This window comes from Colobus angolensis, unplaced genomic scaffold (genome assembly GCF_000951035.1).
Source record: "Colobus angolensis palliatus isolate OR3802 unplaced genomic scaffold, Cang.pa_1.0 Scaffold617, whole genome shotgun sequence".
NCBI lineage: Eukaryota > Metazoa > Chordata > Mammalia > Primates > Cercopithecidae > Colobus > Colobus angolensis.
Genome location: NW_012119788.1, coordinates 803,442 through 823,579, shown reverse-complemented (window position 1 = coordinate 823,579; position 20,138 = coordinate 803,442). Strand labels below are relative to the sequence as shown.

The 20,138-nt window shown below is 36.5% G+C and overlaps 1 protein-coding gene across 1 annotated transcript in view; it reads right to left on the bottom strand.

Annotated features, from left to right (window-relative positions):
• Positions 1 to 20,138, bottom strand: part of LOC105527342 (follicle-stimulating hormone receptor-like) — a 149,995-nt gene that overhangs the window by 46,123 nt on the left and 83,734 nt on the right. The window contains exon 2 of the mRNA XM_011963631.1: positions 12,318 to 12,389. Coding sequence (XP_011819021.1) covers positions 12,318 to 12,389 — 72 coding nt within the window. The remainder of the gene's footprint in view (positions 1 to 12,317; positions 12,390 to 20,138) is intronic.

Sequence of the window (20,138 nt, the reverse complement as noted above, 5' to 3'; positions counted from 1 at the left end):
TAGATACACTTTACATGCTCATGAATGTTCTTTGTACAAATTGGATTCTGACTAAACTATCATCTACCTCAGTGTCTTTCAACCTAGATGTACATTAGAATCATCAAGGGAGCTTTAAAAAGTGATTAATGCTTAGACCTCGCCCTGGACAAATGGAATAAAAATCTCTGGAAATGACATCTGGGCGTGTACATTATTTTTAAAGTTCTCCAGGGGATTCTAAAGTGCACTCTAAGAAGAGAAAACCACTCAACGTCATTTCCTTGTTATTCCCAGAGACTCAAATCCCCTCTTCCCATTCAGAGATCTTACCAGTCTAACACTGGTCTTTCATTTTCTACCAGGAGCCAGTATAATCATCAGCCTCTCCTTTTTGCTTTGAGTAAGTGGGACTCAAGGCTGCTTTGCCTATTAACTCTCCGAATCACAGAAGGTTGGCTTAGGAAGGAACTTAAGTCATGTAACAAGGAGGTGCTCTGAGGGGCAAAGCTGAGTGGAACCCAAATTTTCTAGCACTGTTGCAGTTACAGTTTTAGTTACCTGATTTGCTTCCTTTCCTTTTATCTGTGCTGAGTGAGCCTGAAGAACAGAATTGGGAAGATCCTCAACTTTTTTAATGTGCTTGCGACAATTCTCATTCAATAAATCTTTTTCTCTAAAAGTCCCTCTGTTAAGTTAACTTTTCTTTCCTCAGTAATCTGGGGGTGGAGGCTGGAGTGTCAGACTAGTGTTCTCATTTTTATATGCAAATAAATCACTGGATTATATTTTTTGTCCTTATGTTATCATGAATATTTCAAATGAATTTTATGTGGTTCATATTTATGGTTTGGGAGCTATTTCACATTTTGGCTTATTGCCGCCTCATCTGCATATACCATATCTCAGCTGATGTTGATTGGTCTCATTTACATATTCATCATGCTCCTATTTCCAAAGATATTTTGTTATAAACTAGCTTTCCCCCCACCTCCAGTGTTATAATAACACATAGATGTGTTTTTAAATTGAACTCATTTCCATACATAATTTTTCTGGTTACCATAAATCACCACATTGTCACCTACTCCCCCCACCCTATTCAATGTAATCTTCACACTTTATACGAAGCTGACATATGGCTCTGAAGTAATTAAAGACAATGTAAACAGTTTACAGTGCACTTTGCAAAGCCACTTCACATTGCAGAGAGTTTAATGATTTCTTTTTTCCCCCAACAAGTCTCAAAGCAATGAAGAATAGGGAGGTTTGAGATAGTGATGCCGATAAAAGCTAAGGTGTGAATAGTGGACGTTTCATTTCTAATGAAGAAACTTCCTGGTTCTTAAAAACAAACAAACAAAATGGTCCTTTCCCTGTTGACTTCTGATAGAAGTAGAGGAGGCTGAGTTAAACTGGGTTAATAAATGAGGAAGAATCATCAGCAACGGTTGGGGAATTTTTTTCCCAATCATTTTAACAAGAGGATGGGGGTAAGAAATAAACTCATCAAATGCCAGTGTTGTGCCAGATACTGAGATTGAGTATAAAGGGCCTTGACAACTCTTTGAAATAGACCTTAGTATTAACATTTTTCCAGATTAGTGAGATGAGGATTAGAGAGGTTGAAACACTTGTACAACATAGAGACAGATCTAAAGAGAGAAGAAAATAAAGATGTGTGAACTCAGCATCTCTGCAGACTAGTCTAGTTCCATGTAGGTGAGGTACAATCTATTCTGCAAAATCTTTTTCTATTGCTTACCCATTGTGTTACCTTGGACACAGAATTTGATCTATTTAAGCCTGTTTCCTTATCTATAACATAGCACTAACAATGTTACCTATCTCCTCTGCGACTGGGAGGATGAAAAAGGTGATGAATGCAGCTCTGTGGGCGGACCCCAGCAAGTATGCTCCCAGGTCAACCTAGTAGCTGTGTGCCCATGTCTTGGCTGAAGGAAGAGCCCACAGATGGCTGCTGGCAGACATGCCTCCAAGCTGGCTAAGCAGGCTTGCACCCACATCCTGAATCTATGAAACAGCCCCAGAATCCACCCAAAGAAGACACACACACCCACATCAGCCAATAGCCCATCCAACCATGTCCAAGGCCTACACAACATCCCTGTGGGCCACCCCAAGCAGACATACCCTCAGGCCAGCCAAGTAGCTATGTGCCTACATCTGGACCTGAGAGATATTCCCAGGTAGGCATACTCTCAAGCCAGTGAGGCACCCATGCACCCATGTCTCCGGTCAGAATAACAGCCACATTGCCCCAACCCCACTGAGCCAGACCCTGAGTTGGCCAACCCCCTGTGTGCACACATGTACCTATGACCTGACAAACAGTCTAGCAAGCCCACCCCTAGTAAAGCCACAGCACAACAACTGCAGATTCTCTCAGCTTAGGCTGCTGAGACACTTACAAACATTACTAGCATGGATTACAGCAAAAGAAATGACACAGATACTATGCTATTGTATCCACCTAGAACCAAAGTCAAAGCACCTCACCAAAACAACACCCCATGACCCATCCAAATGAATGTCTTTTCTTATAAAACCTACTTCATAAAATTGGAAGAGGTGACTGACCAGATGCATAAAAATCAATGTAGGGATACATCAAAGATGAGATAGCAAGGAAACATGATACCTTAAAGGAACACAATGATTCTTCAGTCACAGACCCTAATTATAAAGAAATATATAAAATGCCAGAAAAAGAATTGAAAATAAGAATTAAGGAAACTCAGTGGGATACAAGAGAATACAGATAGATAATTTAACCAAATCAGGAAAACAACTCATAACTTGAATGAGAAATTTGGCAAAGAGATAGCACAAAAAAGAGCCAAACAGAAATCCTACAGCTTAAGAAGTCAATAAGATATAAAAGGGACCAGTTGAGAGCTTCAATAACAGATTGACCAAGCAGAAGAAAAAATATCTGAACTTGAAGACAGATCTTTTGAAAGAACACAGGTAACAATAAATAAATAATAAACAATGATGAAGAAAGTCTACAGAATTTATGAGGCATAGTTAAGGAAAAGGCACAAAAGCATATTTAATAAAATAATAGCTGAAAATTTCTCTTGTCTTGAGAGAGAGATGAACATCCAGATCCAGGAAGCTCAAAAAAAAAAAAAAAAAAAAAAACCCAAATAGAGTCAACCCCAAAAGTCCTTTCCAAGGCACATTACAGTCAAATAGTCAAAAGTCAAAGAAAAAGAGAGACTTTTAAAAACAGGAAGAGAAAAGCCTCAAGTCACACATTAAAAAATCCGCATTGGATGAAGAGTAGACTTCTTAGCACAAACCTTACAGACCAAGGGAGAGTAGGATGATATATGCAAAGTAAGATTACTAAAAGAAAAAAGCTGCAAGACAAGAATACTATACCCAGCAAAGCTACATTTCAGAAATGAAGGAGAAATAAAATATTTCATGGACAAGAAAAAAAATTAAGGGATTTGATCACAACTAGATCTGCCAAAAGGAGTATCTGGAAGTAAAAGGACTGAAACCAACATCATGACAACATGCAAAACTCTAAAACTCAATTTTAGAACTGATACACAAAGGACAAAGAGAAAGGAATCAAGCCTATCACTACAGAAAACCACCTAATTGCAATAATTAAAAATAAGCGAGGAAGTAAGAAACAAACGATATGCAAAACAAACAGAAAACAACAGCAGGAGTATAGTCCTCACCTATTAATAATCCTGAATGTAAATAGATTAAATTCCCCATTTAAAACATATAGACTGGTGAAATAGATTTTTTTAAAGACCCAAATATATGCTGCCTACAAGAAACTTACTTTACCTGTAAAGATACATAGACTGAAAGTGAAGGGATTGAAAAAAGATATTCCTTATAAACAAAACCCGAAAGTGAACAGGAATAGCGATACTTACATCAGAAAAACAGACTTAAGTTTAAAGATGTAGAAAGAGACACAAATTAACATTATAAAATAATAAAAGGATCAATTCAGCAAGAAATCATTACAATTGGAATATATATATGTATATATATTTTTACTCAACACCAGAGCACACAGATATAAAAAGCAAATATTATTAGACCTAAAGGGAGAAATAGACCACAATGCATTAGTAGTTGGAGACTTCAACACCCCACTCTCAGCAATGGAGAGATTGTTTAGAGTGAAAATCAACAAAGAAACATTGGATTTAAACTGCACCACAGACTAAATAGACACTTAGAACATTTCATCCACCAGCTGCAGAATACACATTCTTATCATCAGCAAATGAAATACTTTTCAGAAATGGCCATATTGTTAGGACAATAAACAAGTCTCAAAAAATTTAAAAAAATATCAAAATTATCTCAACTACCTTATAATACCACAATGGAATAAACCTAGACATCAATAACAAGAGAAACATTTGAAAGCATACACTACTTGGAAATTAAACAGCACATTTCTGAATGATCAATGGGTAAAGAGGAAATTAAGAATAAAATTTAAATCTTTCTTAAAACAAATGAAAATGAAAACACAAAATACCAAAACCTATGGGACAGAGCAAAAGCAGAATTAAGAGGCAAGTTTATAGCCTTAAACCCCCATATGAAAAGACAAGAAAGATTTCCCAGCCTCAAATAAACCAATTAACAGTGCAACTCAAGGAACTAAAACAAGAACAAACCAAACCAAAAATTAGTAGAACAGAAAAATAATAAATATCAGAGCAGAAATAAATGAAATTAACAGTAAAATAATAACACGAGATCAATGAAATAAAAAGTTGCTTTTCTGAAACGATAAGCCAAATGAACAAACCATTAGCTAGACTAAGAAAAGGAGAATTCTCAAATAAAATCAGAAATGAAAAACATACACAATCACAGTAGCAGTAGTAGTAACATTGCAGTGATTACTAAAAAATACAACGGATCATTAAAGATTGCTATGAACAAGTATACACCAATAAATTTGAAAACCTGGATACATTCCTAGACATACATAACCCACCAAGACTGAACCAAGAGTAAATAGAAAGTCTGAATAGACCAATAATAAGTGAAAAGTTTGAACAGGTAATTGAAAATCTCCCAGTAAAGAAAAGCCCAGGACCAGATGGCTTCACCACTGAATTCTACAGAACCTTTGGAAAATAATTAATACCAATTTTTCTCAAACTGTTCTAAAAATTGAAGCAGAGGGAACTCTTTCTAACCCATTCTCATAGGCCAGCATTGATAAAATACCAGACAAGGACAAAAAAAAAAAAAAAAAAAAAAAAAAAAAGAAAAGAAAACATAGGCCAATATTCCTGATGAGGATAGATGCAAAAATTCACAACAAAAATCCTAGTAAACCAAAACCAATAAGACATCAAAGAGATAATACATGAGAATTAAGTGGAATTTATCTGAGAAATGCAAGAATGTTTTAACATATGCAAATTTGTAAACAGGATACATTACAGCAACAGAATGAAGGACAAAATTCATATGGCCATGTCAGTAAATATAGAAGAAGCATTTGGTAAAATTCAACATGCTTTCATGATAAAAACTCTCAATTAGGTACAGAAGGAAAGTACCTCATCACAAATAAAGGCCATATATGACAGACCTTCAGCTAATATCATATGGATTGAGGAAAAGCTGAAAACTTTTTCTCTAAGAACTGGAATAATAATTTCCACCATCACCACTCTTATTCAAAATAGTATTGAAAGTTCAAACCAGAGCAATTAGGCAAGAGGAAGAAATGAACGGCATCCAAATTTGAAAAGAGGAAGTCAAATTGTCCCTGTTTTCAAATGACATATATACAGAAAAACTGGCCAGGCACAATGGTTCATGCCTGTAATCCCAGCACTTTGGGAGGCTGAGGCAGGCAGATCGTGAGGTCAGGAGATTGAGACCATCCTGTCCAACATGGTGAAACCCTGTCTCTATTAAAAGACAAAAAATTAGCTAGGCATGATGACACATGCCTGTAGTCCCAACTACTCGGGAGGCTGAGGCAGGGAAATCGCTGGAACCAGGAGGCAGAGGTTGCAGTGAGCAGAGATCGTGCCACTGTACTCCAGCTTGGTGGCAGAGTAATACTCGGTCTCCATATCCCCCTCCCACCAAAAAACAAAACAAAACAAAACAAAAACCTTTAAGAACTGATAAACAAATTCAGTTAAGTCGAAGGATACAAAATCAACCAACAAAAATCAGTAGCATGTCTATCCACTAGCAATAAACTAGTTGAAAAAAAAAGAAGGCCATTCCATTTACAAAATCTACAAAACAAAACAAAACCCCAGGAATAAATTTAACTCAGGAGGAAAAAGGCCTTTACAGGGGAAACCACAAAACACTCATGAGATAAATTGAAAAGGATACAAACCAATGGAAAAACATACCAATCTCATGGATGTGAAGAATTAATATTGTTAAAATGATCTTACTAACTAAAGCAATCTAAAGATTCAATGCAATTACTATCAAAATACCAATGCAGTTCTAGGCATAGTGGCCCATACTTGGAACTCCAGCACTTCAGGTGATTGGGGCAGAATGATCATTTGATTCCAGGAGTTCAGGACCAGGCTGGACAACATAGTGCCCATCTATTTAAGAAAATAAAAAAATAGCTGAGTATGGTGGCACATGCCTGTAGTACTAGTTACTTGGGAGGCGAAGGTAGGAAGGAAGATTGCTTGAGCCCAGGAGTTTGAGGCTGCAGTGGGCCATGATCACACTCCTGCCGAGGACCTTGTCTCTAAAAATTAAAAAAAAAATAAAAAGTAAAAAGCCAACAACAATGCCGTCATTCACAGAAACAAAAAAAAATTATTTAAGCTTGTTTGGGAGGATTTGCTCGGTCTTTTGCCACTGTACCCTGCTTTGAGAAAATCATATCTTGGAAGAACCCTAAATTAAACCAGCTTAATATGAACTGAGTGTTTGCAGTAACAAAAGAGTCTTCTCTTTTTTTTTTCTTTTTTGAGACGGAAGTCTCGCTCTTTCGCCCAGGCCGGACCGCAGTGGCACAATCTCGGCTCACTGCAAGCTCCGCCTCCCGGGTTCACGCCATTCTCCTGCCTCAGCCTCCCGAGTAGCTGGGACTACAGGCGCCCGCCACCACGCCCTGCTACTTTTTATATTTTCGGTAGAGACGGGGTTTCACCGTATTAGCCAGGATGGTCTCGATCTCCTGACCTCGTGATCCGCCCGCCTCAACCCCCCAAAGTGCTGGGATTACAGGCGTGAGCCACCGCGCCCAGCCAAGTCTTCTGTTTTCAAAGGAAATCTTCATCAGTGCTGTAAATATGTCAAAGACCTGTTTGCACTCTGATGTTTCTTGTAGCACTATCCACAATAGCCAAGGTATGGAATCAACTTACACGTTCACAAATAAAGAAATGGATAAAGAAAATGCTATATATATTATATATAATATATATATATGTGACACACACAGTGGAATACTATTTAGTGATGAAAGGGAGCAAAATTCTATCATTCACAGCAACATAGATAATCTTGGAGGATATTATGTTAAGTGAAATAAGTTAGGCACAGAAAGGGAAATACTGCATATTCTCATTCATATGTGGAAGCTAACAAATTTGACCTCAAAGAAGCAGAGAGTAGAATAGTGGTTATTGGAGGCAGGGAAGTCTGTGTGGCAGAGGGGTACCCAAATATTGGTTAATAGATATAAAAGTACAGCAAAATAGGAGGAATAAGTTCTAGTGCTTTATAGCACTATAGGGCAACTATAATTAACAACAATTTGCTGTGTATTTTCAAATATGTAGAAGAGCTGATTTTGAATGTTTCCAAAACAAAGAGATGATAAATATATGAGCTGTGAGATATGTTAATTACCCTGATTTGATCATTACCGAATGTATATATGTATCAAAATAGTACACTATATTCAATTATTTACAATTATTTTGTGCTACAATTATTATAAATATGTACAATTATGTGTCAAAAATTAGAGAAAAGGAAAAAAACTGTGGAACAATAACAAAAAGAAAAAAGTGGTAAGGCATGCGGAGTTTTGTGTGTGTGTGTGTGTGTGTGCGTGCATGGTGGGGCAAATATGGAAGATGACATCATTTATGAATTTAGAAAATATTACTCTATGATGAAAAAGGATGAGGGAGAGGGAAGATCATGCTGGTAAATGGGGACAGCACAAGTTGAAGGCTGTTGCAGTTATACAAGTGCTCTGATTTAAATGTTTTTTTCCTCCCCAAATTTCCTGTTCAAACTCAATCTCCACTCCAACGTTGGGAAATGTGGCCTTTTGAGAGTGGTTTAGGGCCCACATCACAAGGGCCCCATCCTCATGAAGAGATTAATGTTGCCATTTAAAAGGGCTTTTGGGAGTAGGTTCTCTTTCTTCTGCCATGTAGGGACATGTTTGTCCCCTTTTGCCTTTCCACCTTCCACCTTCCACCATGTGAGGACTCAGCAAGAAAGCCCTCACCAGATGCTGGAGCCTTGATTTTGAATTTTCAAGTCTCCATAACTGTGAGAAAATACATTTCTGTTCCTTGTAAATTATCTAGTCTGCAGTATTTTCTTATAGCAGCACAAATGGACTAAGATACCAAGGAAAGATTGTGGTAGCTGGAGAAAGAGATGAGTGTAACATCAAGGTAGATGTGTAACAACAACGTAAAAACAACAGGACCTGGTGTTGTACTTCAGTACGAAGTTTCTAAATTCTGATCTTGGCTTTAAAGAATAATCAAGGGATCTGAGAAACTGTAAATTCTGAGTACAATCTGATAAATGTGCTGTTAATATTATGAATACAGGGTTATGGTTTGGAAGAACTTGGAAAGTTCTGGAAAAGCTCTGTAGAAAAGTAAGCATTTCATCTGGTCCCCGAATGACAAGCAGGATTTTATGAAGTGAAATTTTAGACAGAGGGACAGCATCTACATAAGAACAGTGTGAAAGTGTATTTTGTTCATTTGTTTATTTGTTGATTCATTCCCCTGCAATTATTTTTGATCCCTTTATGTGCTAGACATTGTCCAAAGAACAAGCTTTCACATTGTAAATATGCAATATGATGTCTGGTAATAATAGTGCTTGGGGAATAGAAAATTGTTCCACCTGGTGAGAGTGTAAGGTACACAGTACATATGGTGGGAGATAAAGGGTTTTGATTCCTGTGCCAGGAACTTATGACTTAAGTCTGTAGCGAGGAGGATCCCTAGAAGTTCTTCTGCAAGAGAATTTGGACAGTGCAAGTCTGGCAGCAGAGTGGCAGGAAGATTGGAGCTGGGACAGGCATGGAAGCTTCATACAGTAGGCTATGTAAGTCCTGATGAGACTTTGGGTCTAATAGCAACAGGAATCAGAAGAGGGCTGGATATCAGAGTACATCTGAGAGGCAGTCAGTAGGACTGGAAGAGCACCTTGGCATAAGGGATAGAGAATGCACCTGAGTCAAGGGAGACTGGATTTTCCTTGTTTGGGAACCTGGGCAGATGGTGACATTATTCACTGGGCAATATGGGAAGATGAGAAATTTAAAAATAAAGATAGGCTAGTTCTGAATATGTTGAATTTCAGGTATTTACAGTTCATTCAGATTTAGATGTTTAGGCATCTTTCCAATTCACAACAAGAATTACGGTCTCAGAAGAGAGGTGGAGGTTGCAGATGAAAGTTTAGGAACCCTGGTAATAAGACGTTATCTGACAACTGGTCATTTGAAGGTGGAGCTAGAAGAAAAGAAAATGGCCAAAAATAGAGCCCTAGAATACCTAAAGTTTTGAAGGGCAGTTGAAGAACAAGAGAGATGAAGAGAACTGGATATGGAGCAATCTGGGAGGTTAATAGGGAGGCAGGAGAGTGTAGTATCCCAGCAGTTAAGTGGGGAAAGGGCATTGAGGAGAATGACATTAATTAAATTAATGAAATTTAGTTTCATTAATTAAATTCATTAATTAAATTAATGAAATTTAGTTTCATTAATTAAATTCATTAATTAAATTAATGAAATTTAGTTTCATTAATTAAATTATGAAATTTAAAGACTGCATATAAGGTAAGTAGAAGAGGATAAAGTAGAAGTCATTGGATCTTGTAGCGATGGTATTTTTGAGATCTTCAATAGAATAATTTAATAGTGTTGAAGAATATTTGGCCAAATAGTGAGTGGGCAGGCTAAGAAGTGATTGAAAAGAGAGGATAGAGAGGCAGTGAATGTAGGCAACTCTTTCAACACAGTGGTCTTGATGGGGAAGAGAGAAAGAGGTAGCATAATAGGAAGGTGGAATTTATACAGAAAACTTTTCTTTTATTCTTTCCAATATGGATAGGCGAAAGTTGGTCACATGTGCAGAATGAATGAAAAGGACTTTATGATTTGTGGAGAGGGAGATACTGAAGCAAAGGCCAGTATTTATTAAGTTCAGGAAACTGATTAACAACTGGAAGAACACAAGTGAAGGAGATAAGTCTGGAAAGGAGATGAGAACTTCTTGGTGACCGAGAGTGTAAGGTGAGACAATGGACAAAGGTAAGCATGGAGACTGAGGAATACCCAAGTCTCCTCAGGTTCAGTTCAGTGCTGGGCCCTCTGCTAGAAAATACTTTGAAGCCTTTTGGTATAAAAAAAAAAAAGATCAATTTTATTTTGGCATATCACTGGGTCAGTTCAGGCTGATTAATGAAGACATGAGGTAAAAATGTACAAGCTGTGTCTGGGCAAGTTGAGTTACTGAGCCAGCTGCTGTGTCTCTTGGATTGTTGCTCTGTCAGCTCAGCTCAACCATTCATATCATCACAGTAAGGTCTTGTTTGAGGCTGAATACCCAACGAGGGGTCATTCATTGCTGGATTAAACTTGATTAAAGTAGCTTATCTGTGACATCTGAAATGCCTGTCTTTAGAATTCTATGAACTTATAGTGATGTTTAGGGACACAGGGATACCCAGTAGTCATTTCGTCTATGTTAGCTCCAGGCGAGGGAATGGTGAATTCATCCAGGAATACATCTTGAGCACAAAGCTCTCCAACTCTACTGTTTCCCTGGTTACTTTGGTGAACTCTGTTCAGGTTTGTGTCCCCATCTTCTAATCCCTGTGATAGCTGAATGTCCTCAATGAGGTAAACCCAGAAGATTACAGGTCTTAAATTGGGCTCTCCTCCAACATGGGGATAGAAATTGGAAATCACATAAGCCCCTTTTAAAAACTCCTTTCTTAATACACAGAGGAGGAAACCAAGGCCCTGAAAGGTAAAAATGCTTTAATCAAGGTTATGCAGTAATTTTATATTAAAACTAACACTGAAACCAGGATTCTGACCACCCTCCTTTAAGCAGGTGGCTTAATTGCTGGAACATAATGACATCTTCTATACTTCGTGATTCTTTTGTTAATGGATTCCTTTTTTGCTTCTTCAAACTCCAGGAAGTACTACTCTTAAAGGGATATAAAATAACCAAAAAGATAAATTTAATGACTTCAAGAAAGAAACACATGAACTAAAGGTTTTCTTTCTTGCCTTGCTTTCATTCCCTTCTGTATATACTCTGTCTATTCATTGCTATACTCACTGGCATTAAAGTCCTGAATCCTGCCTGTCTCACTGCAGAGAAGAACATATTTCCCTGGCCCCGAATGCTCAGGAGGTGGTACCAAGAGCCTTAAAAAGGAGGGAGGATTACTTTAAGTGTGGGAGGATTTGCTCCGTCTTTTACTACTGCACCCTGCTTTGAGAAAACCATGTCTTCAAAAAACTCGAAATTAAACTAGCCCCCAATGTGAACTGAATGTCTGCAGTAACAAAGGAGGCTTTTCTTTTCAAAGGAAATCTTAATCAGTGCTGTAAACTTTTCTAGTACTTTGAAATGTTTGTATATCAATTACTACTTGCCTGCATATATACCTTGGAAACAAGAAGTCTAGAGAATCTCTACAGCATAGATGTTAAGTCCTGCTGTCAATTAAAAATTAATCATAAATAGTAGAAAGTATCTTTGAGAGAGAGTGGATGTCTGCAGAAAAAAAGAGGGTTTGGTTTATGAAAATTCCATTCACAGGTACTCTGGGAGCAACCCCTTATTTGAGAAATGACAAAAATTGCTTGGATTGCTCCTTTGCTCATTTCAGTGGCCTCACTGAAAGACTCCACACTATCATTTAGGAACCATGGTAACACAATAAAATATGAGGAAATGCAGAAAGTTTGGCTGACCATGTCAGTTCGGCTACCAAGTGCAGATAATCATACTAGATGTGGTCTGAAGTTACTCCCTATAGCCCCCTTGAGGCATTCACTCACAGCAGTGCTAGGTACATACATTTTCTCCAGGTCCCCAAATCCTGAAAATGCACCTTTTTGGATGACTCGAAGCTTGGTGAGGACAAACCTCCTGCAAAGAGAGTAGAAATAAAATATCACAACCTATTTATTAATAAGTAATTGAGTTGCTAATGTATTAATATCAGCTAACAGCTAACATATACTAAGTGCTTGCCATAAAGTAATGTTGAAATTGCTTTTACATTCTCTCTTTTCACCCTGTCTACAAGTAGTGATGCTGGCATTATTAGTCTTTCCATTTTGCATAAGGAAACTAGAGTTTAGGGAGAATAAAAAACTTACCCAGGGTCACATGGCTGATACATGACAGAGATGGAATGTAAACCTTGCTTGTTCCCACTACCCTATGTTGCCTTCTGTAGCCCTGTATGAGGCCTGTTCTCTTTCTCTACTCCAACCCCCATTACCTCTTCCTTTATTGTCATTCTCAGCTGACCTTGACTCGTATTCCAAGATGAAAATGAAATCAATAGAAGAAAATGTCCTTATACTTTCACAGGGCTCACTGCCTGATCAACCTGCCTGCACCTGTGCTTTATACACATCGCCTTCTCTCCTGGTACTGTGAGTGGTGAACTGTCCAGGGTCCTAAGAATAGCTTCTCCAATATACACTAGGTCTCTTTCCCTCTCTGCTAGTCCCAGTAACCACTATGACAATTTTCCACTTTCTTAGACACATTTTATTCACCTTTTCCCCCTTCTTTCCTGGATTCTGCTTACTAATATAAAAACATGCCATAATGTCTCTCATCTTAAAAAAAAAGTCTTCTCTTAACCTCAGTTGCCTTCAGCTTTTGCCATTTTCTTCTGCTCAAAATATTTGTCTCATGCTTGCCTCAAAATTCCTTCCAATGGCTCCTCATTGCACTAAGGGAGAAATCAAAGTTGTTTACAAAGGCCTTCAGTGCCTTACAAGAGCTTTCTGCTCTTTATTTCCATAGACCCTGTATTCTCAATTTTGACAACTACCCTTTGACCATCCGGGTCTTGTCACAGTATCCTCTAGCAATTCCTTGAACATGCCAGGTTCTTTCTGGCTTAATGTTTCCACATTTGCAGTTCTTTCTGTTTGGAACATTTCTCTCGCAGATATCCTCATGGGTTGTTATCTCAGAATCCCATGTGCTCAAATGTTACCATTTTAGTGAAGCTTTCCCTAACCACCTATTTAAAATGATAATCTCCCAAACTTGGCCCAGACCCTCTTTCCCACTGCTTAAATTTTTCTTCATAGCAATTCTGACATGTTATATCTTCTGTTTATTTGTGTATCCATTTATTTGTTTCTTCCTCATAACTAGAATTCAAGCTCCATGAGGGCAAAAATGTTTGCCTGATTTGTTATGATTGTATACTAAATGCCTAGAGCAGTGCTTAACATGATAGATGGTCAATAAATATTTGAATGACTGAATTGAATGGCTATTGAGCCCTCTGAAAATTCTAGGTTTGAGGTTGAAGTTACAGTTGACCCTTTGAAAATCTTTATAATAAGAATATGATTCTTTCCCCAGCCTTCTTCCCTCTGGCTTTTTCTTGCTTTGTAACTGATTAATAGGGATTTGGTTTTCTTTCATCTTTAACACATCTTTTTATAAGGCAGTCTGTGAGGAGGAATTGTAATCAAATACCATGGACTTGGATAGTTTCATAAATATTTTATTGTTTTACCCTTCTATTATTTATTGGTGTTAGTGAAATTTCTGTTTCAGACAGAGCTGCTACTCAGGCAATCAGGTCTTTTCTTTCACCTTGTTTGTGCTTGGCTGCTAGGTATACCAACCCTATGGTGAAGAATCATGAGAGAGAACCTTGTGTGCTATTGCTGCCCTGGAGGAGTTTATATACTTGCTGTGAAGGCAATACCAGAAACCTTGAAATTGCCAGAAAACAGTTGAGGGCTATAGTTGATATAATAGCAATAAATTCTTTACAAGGATTAAGATGAGAAAGATCCCAAAGTGCACAAATATATACTGTCAAGAGTAGATGAATTTTGAACCCAAGCCTCAAAAATATTAGATCATACTAAAAGCGTTGTCTTTATTAAGCCATTTAAGTAAAAGGTGATTTAATTTAAGGTAACAAAAGATTATCTAATTCTAGAATATCCATGCAAAATGAATCGAAGTTAGCTCAATACCCTACCTTAATTGTACTCACTTAACCTTAGTTAATACGTACAAGTTCCTTTTGTTCCTATTTAATGCAAGACAGAAGAATAACGAAAATAAACCAATAAATGAAGATAATAAAGTTGCTTAAAACTACTCAACACTCTAAAAGTTTCAAGGAAATTGAAACATTAAAGTAAAATATTAATTAATGAGATGCATGGAGACTGTGGTCTTGAATAACAAACTCTTCTATTTAAGAACGTCAACTAGAAAGCATTTGATTCAGCCCCAGTAGTGTGCATGTTTTTCTAAAATTTTCAAGGACTATGTCTGTATTAAGTGGTTCAAGCTTATTAACATAATTAAATATTTTTGACACTTAAAATCTTCATTGACCTCTATTTCCTGAAATGTTATAAGCAAGATAATCTGAAGATATTTTCATGAAAAATTACCCAGAAGTCTTCTATAAAACATTACAAATATTATTTTAAATGCATAGTAGAGCTTGCAAGGATATGAGAAATCCCCAGGGGCTCAAAGTAAAGCAGCTGAATACCAGATGGAACCCTGAGCAGTGGTGAATGCAAATCAGAGTTCTAAGAGGGTAAACTAAAACCAAGGTACCCTGGGGGAGTTTGTGAACTTGGAGGCTAAGGGATTTACATCTTGATACCAAACTGGCACATGAGATGAAATGTGGAGGATGGAATATAAAGATACGTTTTCATCTCATACATGTTCTGGAAAGGTATAGAAAATGGAGAACCAACAATTTAAATTACAATGAAATAACATCCAGAAATCTTTCATAACTTATAAAAGATATAAATCCTCAGATCCAGAGATCTCAACAAATTCCAGGGAGGAAAACACAAATCCACTGCCAGACACCTATAAATTAAAACTGTAGAGCCATTAAAGAAGATATTTTAAATGCAAGTGGAGGGGAAAAGATAGACTATCTTCAAATAAAAAATAATTAGAAAACCTTGTAGAAATGTCTTCAAAATTATTAGATTAATGCCAATTTAAAATGCTATAATGTAGAAAATTACTCAAATGTGAGGGTAAAATAAAATTACTTCAGAACAAATTTAATTAGCTATGAATAAACTTCTAGAAAAATAATTTCTTTAAAGGATAAGAAAATTTAATCCAGGAGGAAGGCACAAAATGCAAGAAGGAATAGTGAATGAAGAAATCAGTGTTTCTTATTGAATAGGTGAGTGTCTTAGTTCATTTGTGTTGCTATAACGTAATACTTGAAACTAAGTAATTTATAAAGAAAAGCTTTATTTCACTCATGGTTCTGCAGGCTGTGCAAGAAGCATGGCATCAGCAACTGCTTCTGGCGAGGGCCTCAGAAAGCTTCCACTCATGGCAGTAGGGGAAGAACAGGCATCACATGGCAATTGATGAAGGATGAGGAAGGGAAGGGAGATACCAGGCTGTTTTCAACAATCAGCTCTAGTGAAAACTAATAGAGTGAGAATTCACTCATTACTGTAAGGATGGCACCAAGCCGCTTGTGAGGGATCTGCCCCCGTGACACAGTCACCTCCCACTGGGTCACGTTTCCAACACTGGATATTAAATTTCAACATGAGATTTGCAGGAAACAATTATAAGTGGGTTGTCATAATGGCTAGAAGCCCCATCAAGTCAATAAAGAACACTAAAAACATATTGACCAAGAACTAGGTTACAAAGAAAATTAGTATTAAAAAATTACTTTCTTTGGTGATGATGCAATTAAATTACTTAGAAATCAGTAATAAATATCATTAACTCTCCTCTCCCAATACACATACACCCATGGGGAAAAACCAAAAGCAAAGCAAGGCAAACCAACCAACCAAACAAACAAACACCCTTTTAAGTCATACATGGGTCAAAGAAGAAATCACAATTATAATTAGGAATTATTTGGATTGACCTATAATGAAAATACAACATATCAAACTCATGAGATATAGGTAAATTCCTACCTATAACAGAAATTTATAGATTTAAATTATTGTACCAGAAAAGAAAACAAAAAAGTAGATTAAAAATTAATGAGCTAAGCTTCCAATGCAATAAACTACTAAAAGAAAAATAGAATTGTGGAAACAGAAAATTATGAACCCAATAATTTTTATTCCATTTTTTGCTAGAACTTAAGCTTGGAAGTTGTTTAATAAGAAACATTGGTAAAATCAAAGACTGTTGATAGAGATGTTGAGAAGGTAAACACTAAGTTAGACATTATAATTTCATATTAGATCAAGCTTAAGTTTAGCCTACACTACCGTGCTATTTTGCAATTATAAGGTTAAGTTTCTCCTTGAGTTTATTGCTAACATGGGTAAGAAGCTTTCTACTAGTAGCAAAAGGTTTACTAAAATGGTTCCATGGACTCTTATACTTTTAACACTGAAAATGATTGTTATAGAGAATTACACTTACTTGAATGTTTACTGAAGAAATCTGGATTTACCACTTAACAGTGTAAACTCTGCTTATTATAGAAGGCTTATTTTAACCAGCAACCTTCTGACAATTCACTATGCCTTTGTTGATCTAGTTCTAATTAACAAATTCAGAAGGTATGTGTACATTTCCTTTAAATCAGAAACATAGGCAAAGGCATTATATTTGATACATTTTCATTTTAGAAATAAAGTAAATGAGGGTATAATAAAGTTTAGAATACTTTGCACCACAATTAATATCTTACTGTTGCTTTCACATCTCCCACTCAGAACTAGAAAAAGACAAGAATGCCCACTCTTACTACTTTTATTCATAATTGTACTGGAAGTTCTAGTCAGAGCAAGTAGGCAAGAGAAAGAAATAAAGGTCATCCAAATTGGAAAAGAGGAAGGCAAATTGTCCCTGCTTGCAGATTACATGATCTTATATACAGAACAACTTAAGACTCTACCAACAACCTCTTAGAACTGATAAATTAATTAAATAAAGTTGTGGGATAAAAAAATTAATATACAAAATCAGTAGCATTTCAATACATAAACAACATGCTGGCTGAAAGAGAAATCAAGAAGGCAATATCATTTACAATAGCTACAAAAAATACCCAGGAATAAATTTAACCAAAGTTTCCACAAGGGAAACTACAAAACACTAATTAAAGAAATTAAAGAAGATACAAATGTAAAGACATCCCATAGTCATGGATCAGAATAATTAATATTGTTAAAATGACTACATTACCTAAAGCAATCTACAGATTCAATGCAATCCCTATCAAAATAGCCATGACATTCTTGATAGAAATAAAAAATCTTAAAATTTTATGGAACCACAAAAGGTACTGAATAACGAAAGCATTCTAAGCAAAGAGCAAAATTATATACATCAGTTTCTCAGATTTCAAAATACACCACAAAGCTATAGTAACCAAAACAACAAGGTATGGGCATAGAAACATAGAAATAGACACATAGACCAGAAGAACAGATTAGAGAACCCAGGAATTAATCCATGTATTGACATCCAGCTAATTTTTGACAAAGGTGTCAAGAACACTCTGGGGAAAGGACAGTCTTTTCAATAAATGCTGCTGGGAAAATTGTATATCCCTATGCAGAAGAATGAGACTATACTCCCACCTCTCATTCTATGCAGAAATGACCTCAAAATGAATCAGAGACCTAAATGTAAGACCTGAAATGATAAAACTACTAGAAGAAAATGTAGAAGTGCTTCAGAGCATTGGTCTGGGCAAAGGTTTTCTGAGTAAGACTTCAAAAGCACAGGAAACAAAAGGAAAAATAAACAAATGGGATTATATCAAACCAAAAAATTTCTTCACAGTAAAGAAAACAATCAACAGAATGAAAAGATAACCTATAGAATGGGAGAAAATATTAGCCAACTACTCATCTGACAGAGTAACTCAAACATATCAACAGCAAAAAAAACCAACAAATCACCACCAACAGAAAAGTTGCTTAAGAAAATAAGCAAATGATCTGAACAGACATTTCCCAAAAGAAAACATATAAATGACCAACAAATATATAAAAACATGTTCCCTAATCATCAGGAAAGTGCAAATTAAAACCACAATGAGATACTGTCTTACCACAATTAGGATGGCTATCCTCAAAAGGACAACAAAGTAACAAATGTTGGTGAGGATGAAGGGAAAAGGGAACACTTAAATTCTGTTGTTGGGAAAGTAAACTACTACAGATACTATAAAAAACAGTATACAGGTTCATCAAAAAATGAAAATAGAGCTACTATATGATCCAGCAATCCTGCTACTTGGAATTTATCCCAAAAGAAAGGAAATTACTATATCAAAGAGACATTGGCCGGGCGTGGTGGCCCACGCCTGTAATCCCAGCACTTTGGGAGGCTGAGGCGGGCAGATCATGAGGTCAGAAGATCAAGACCATCCTGGCTAACAAGGTGAAACCCCATCTCTACTAAAAATACAGAAAAAAAAATTAGCTGGGCATGGTGGCGGGTGCCTGTAGTCCCAGCTACCGGGGAGGCTGAGGCAGGAGAATGGCATGAACCCAGGAGGTGGAGCTTGCAGTGAGCCGAGATTACACCACTGCACTCCAGCCTGGGCAACTGAGCAAGACTCCATCTCAAAAAAAAAAAAAAAAAAAAAAAAAAAGACATCCACACTTCCATGTTTATTGCAGCACTACTCCAATAGCCAAGGTGTGGAATCAACCTAGTTGTCCAACAACAGATGAATGGATAAAGCAAATGTGGTATATATACATAATGGAATACTATTTAGTCATGGAATAAAATCCTTAGACATAGAATAAAATTCTGTCATTTGCAGAAACATGGGTGGAATTGGAGGACATTATGTTAAATGAAACAAGCTGGGGACAGAAAGTTGAACACTATATATTCTCATTAATATATGGAAGCTAGAAAAAGTTGATCTCATAGAAGTACAAAGTATAACAGAGGATACTAGAGGCTGGGAAGGGTATGCGGAAGAGAAGGATGAGGAGAGATTTGTTAAAGGATACAAAATTATAGCTAGATAGGAAGAATAATTGCTAGTATTCTATATCACTGTAGGATGACTATAGTTAACAATATATAATTTCAAATAAAAAAGAAGGATATTGACATTCCCAACACAAATAAATGAAAAATGTTTGAGATGATGGGTATGCTAATCACTCTGTTCTGATCACTTTACATTATATGCACTGAAACATCACTATGTTCCCCATAAATATGTACAATTATTATTTGTAAATTATAAAAAATAAAATAAAAATCACATTGCAAGACTTAAATTTGCAATTTAAAGAGGAAACCTAAAAGAGTAGAAAGAAAGAATAAAGATAAGAAAAAATGAATTAAAAATAACAATAAAGAGGATCAACAATACCAAAAGCTAGTTCTTTGGAAAGATTAAGACTAGAAAGAATATTTGTTCATAATCAGCAAAGAATAAAAACTGAGAGAGAGTAGAAGCCCTCAAACAATTAGAGGCCTGAAAGATGGCACTTAACTATGGATATAACAGATTTAAATTAGAGAACTCTAAGAGCAATTTTATAACATTACTTTTTTTTTTCTTTTGAGACAGATTTGCTCTGTCACCCAGGCTGGAGTGTAGTGCCATAATAATGGCTTATTGCAGCCTTGACTTCCTGGGCTTAATTGATCCTGCCCCCTCAACCT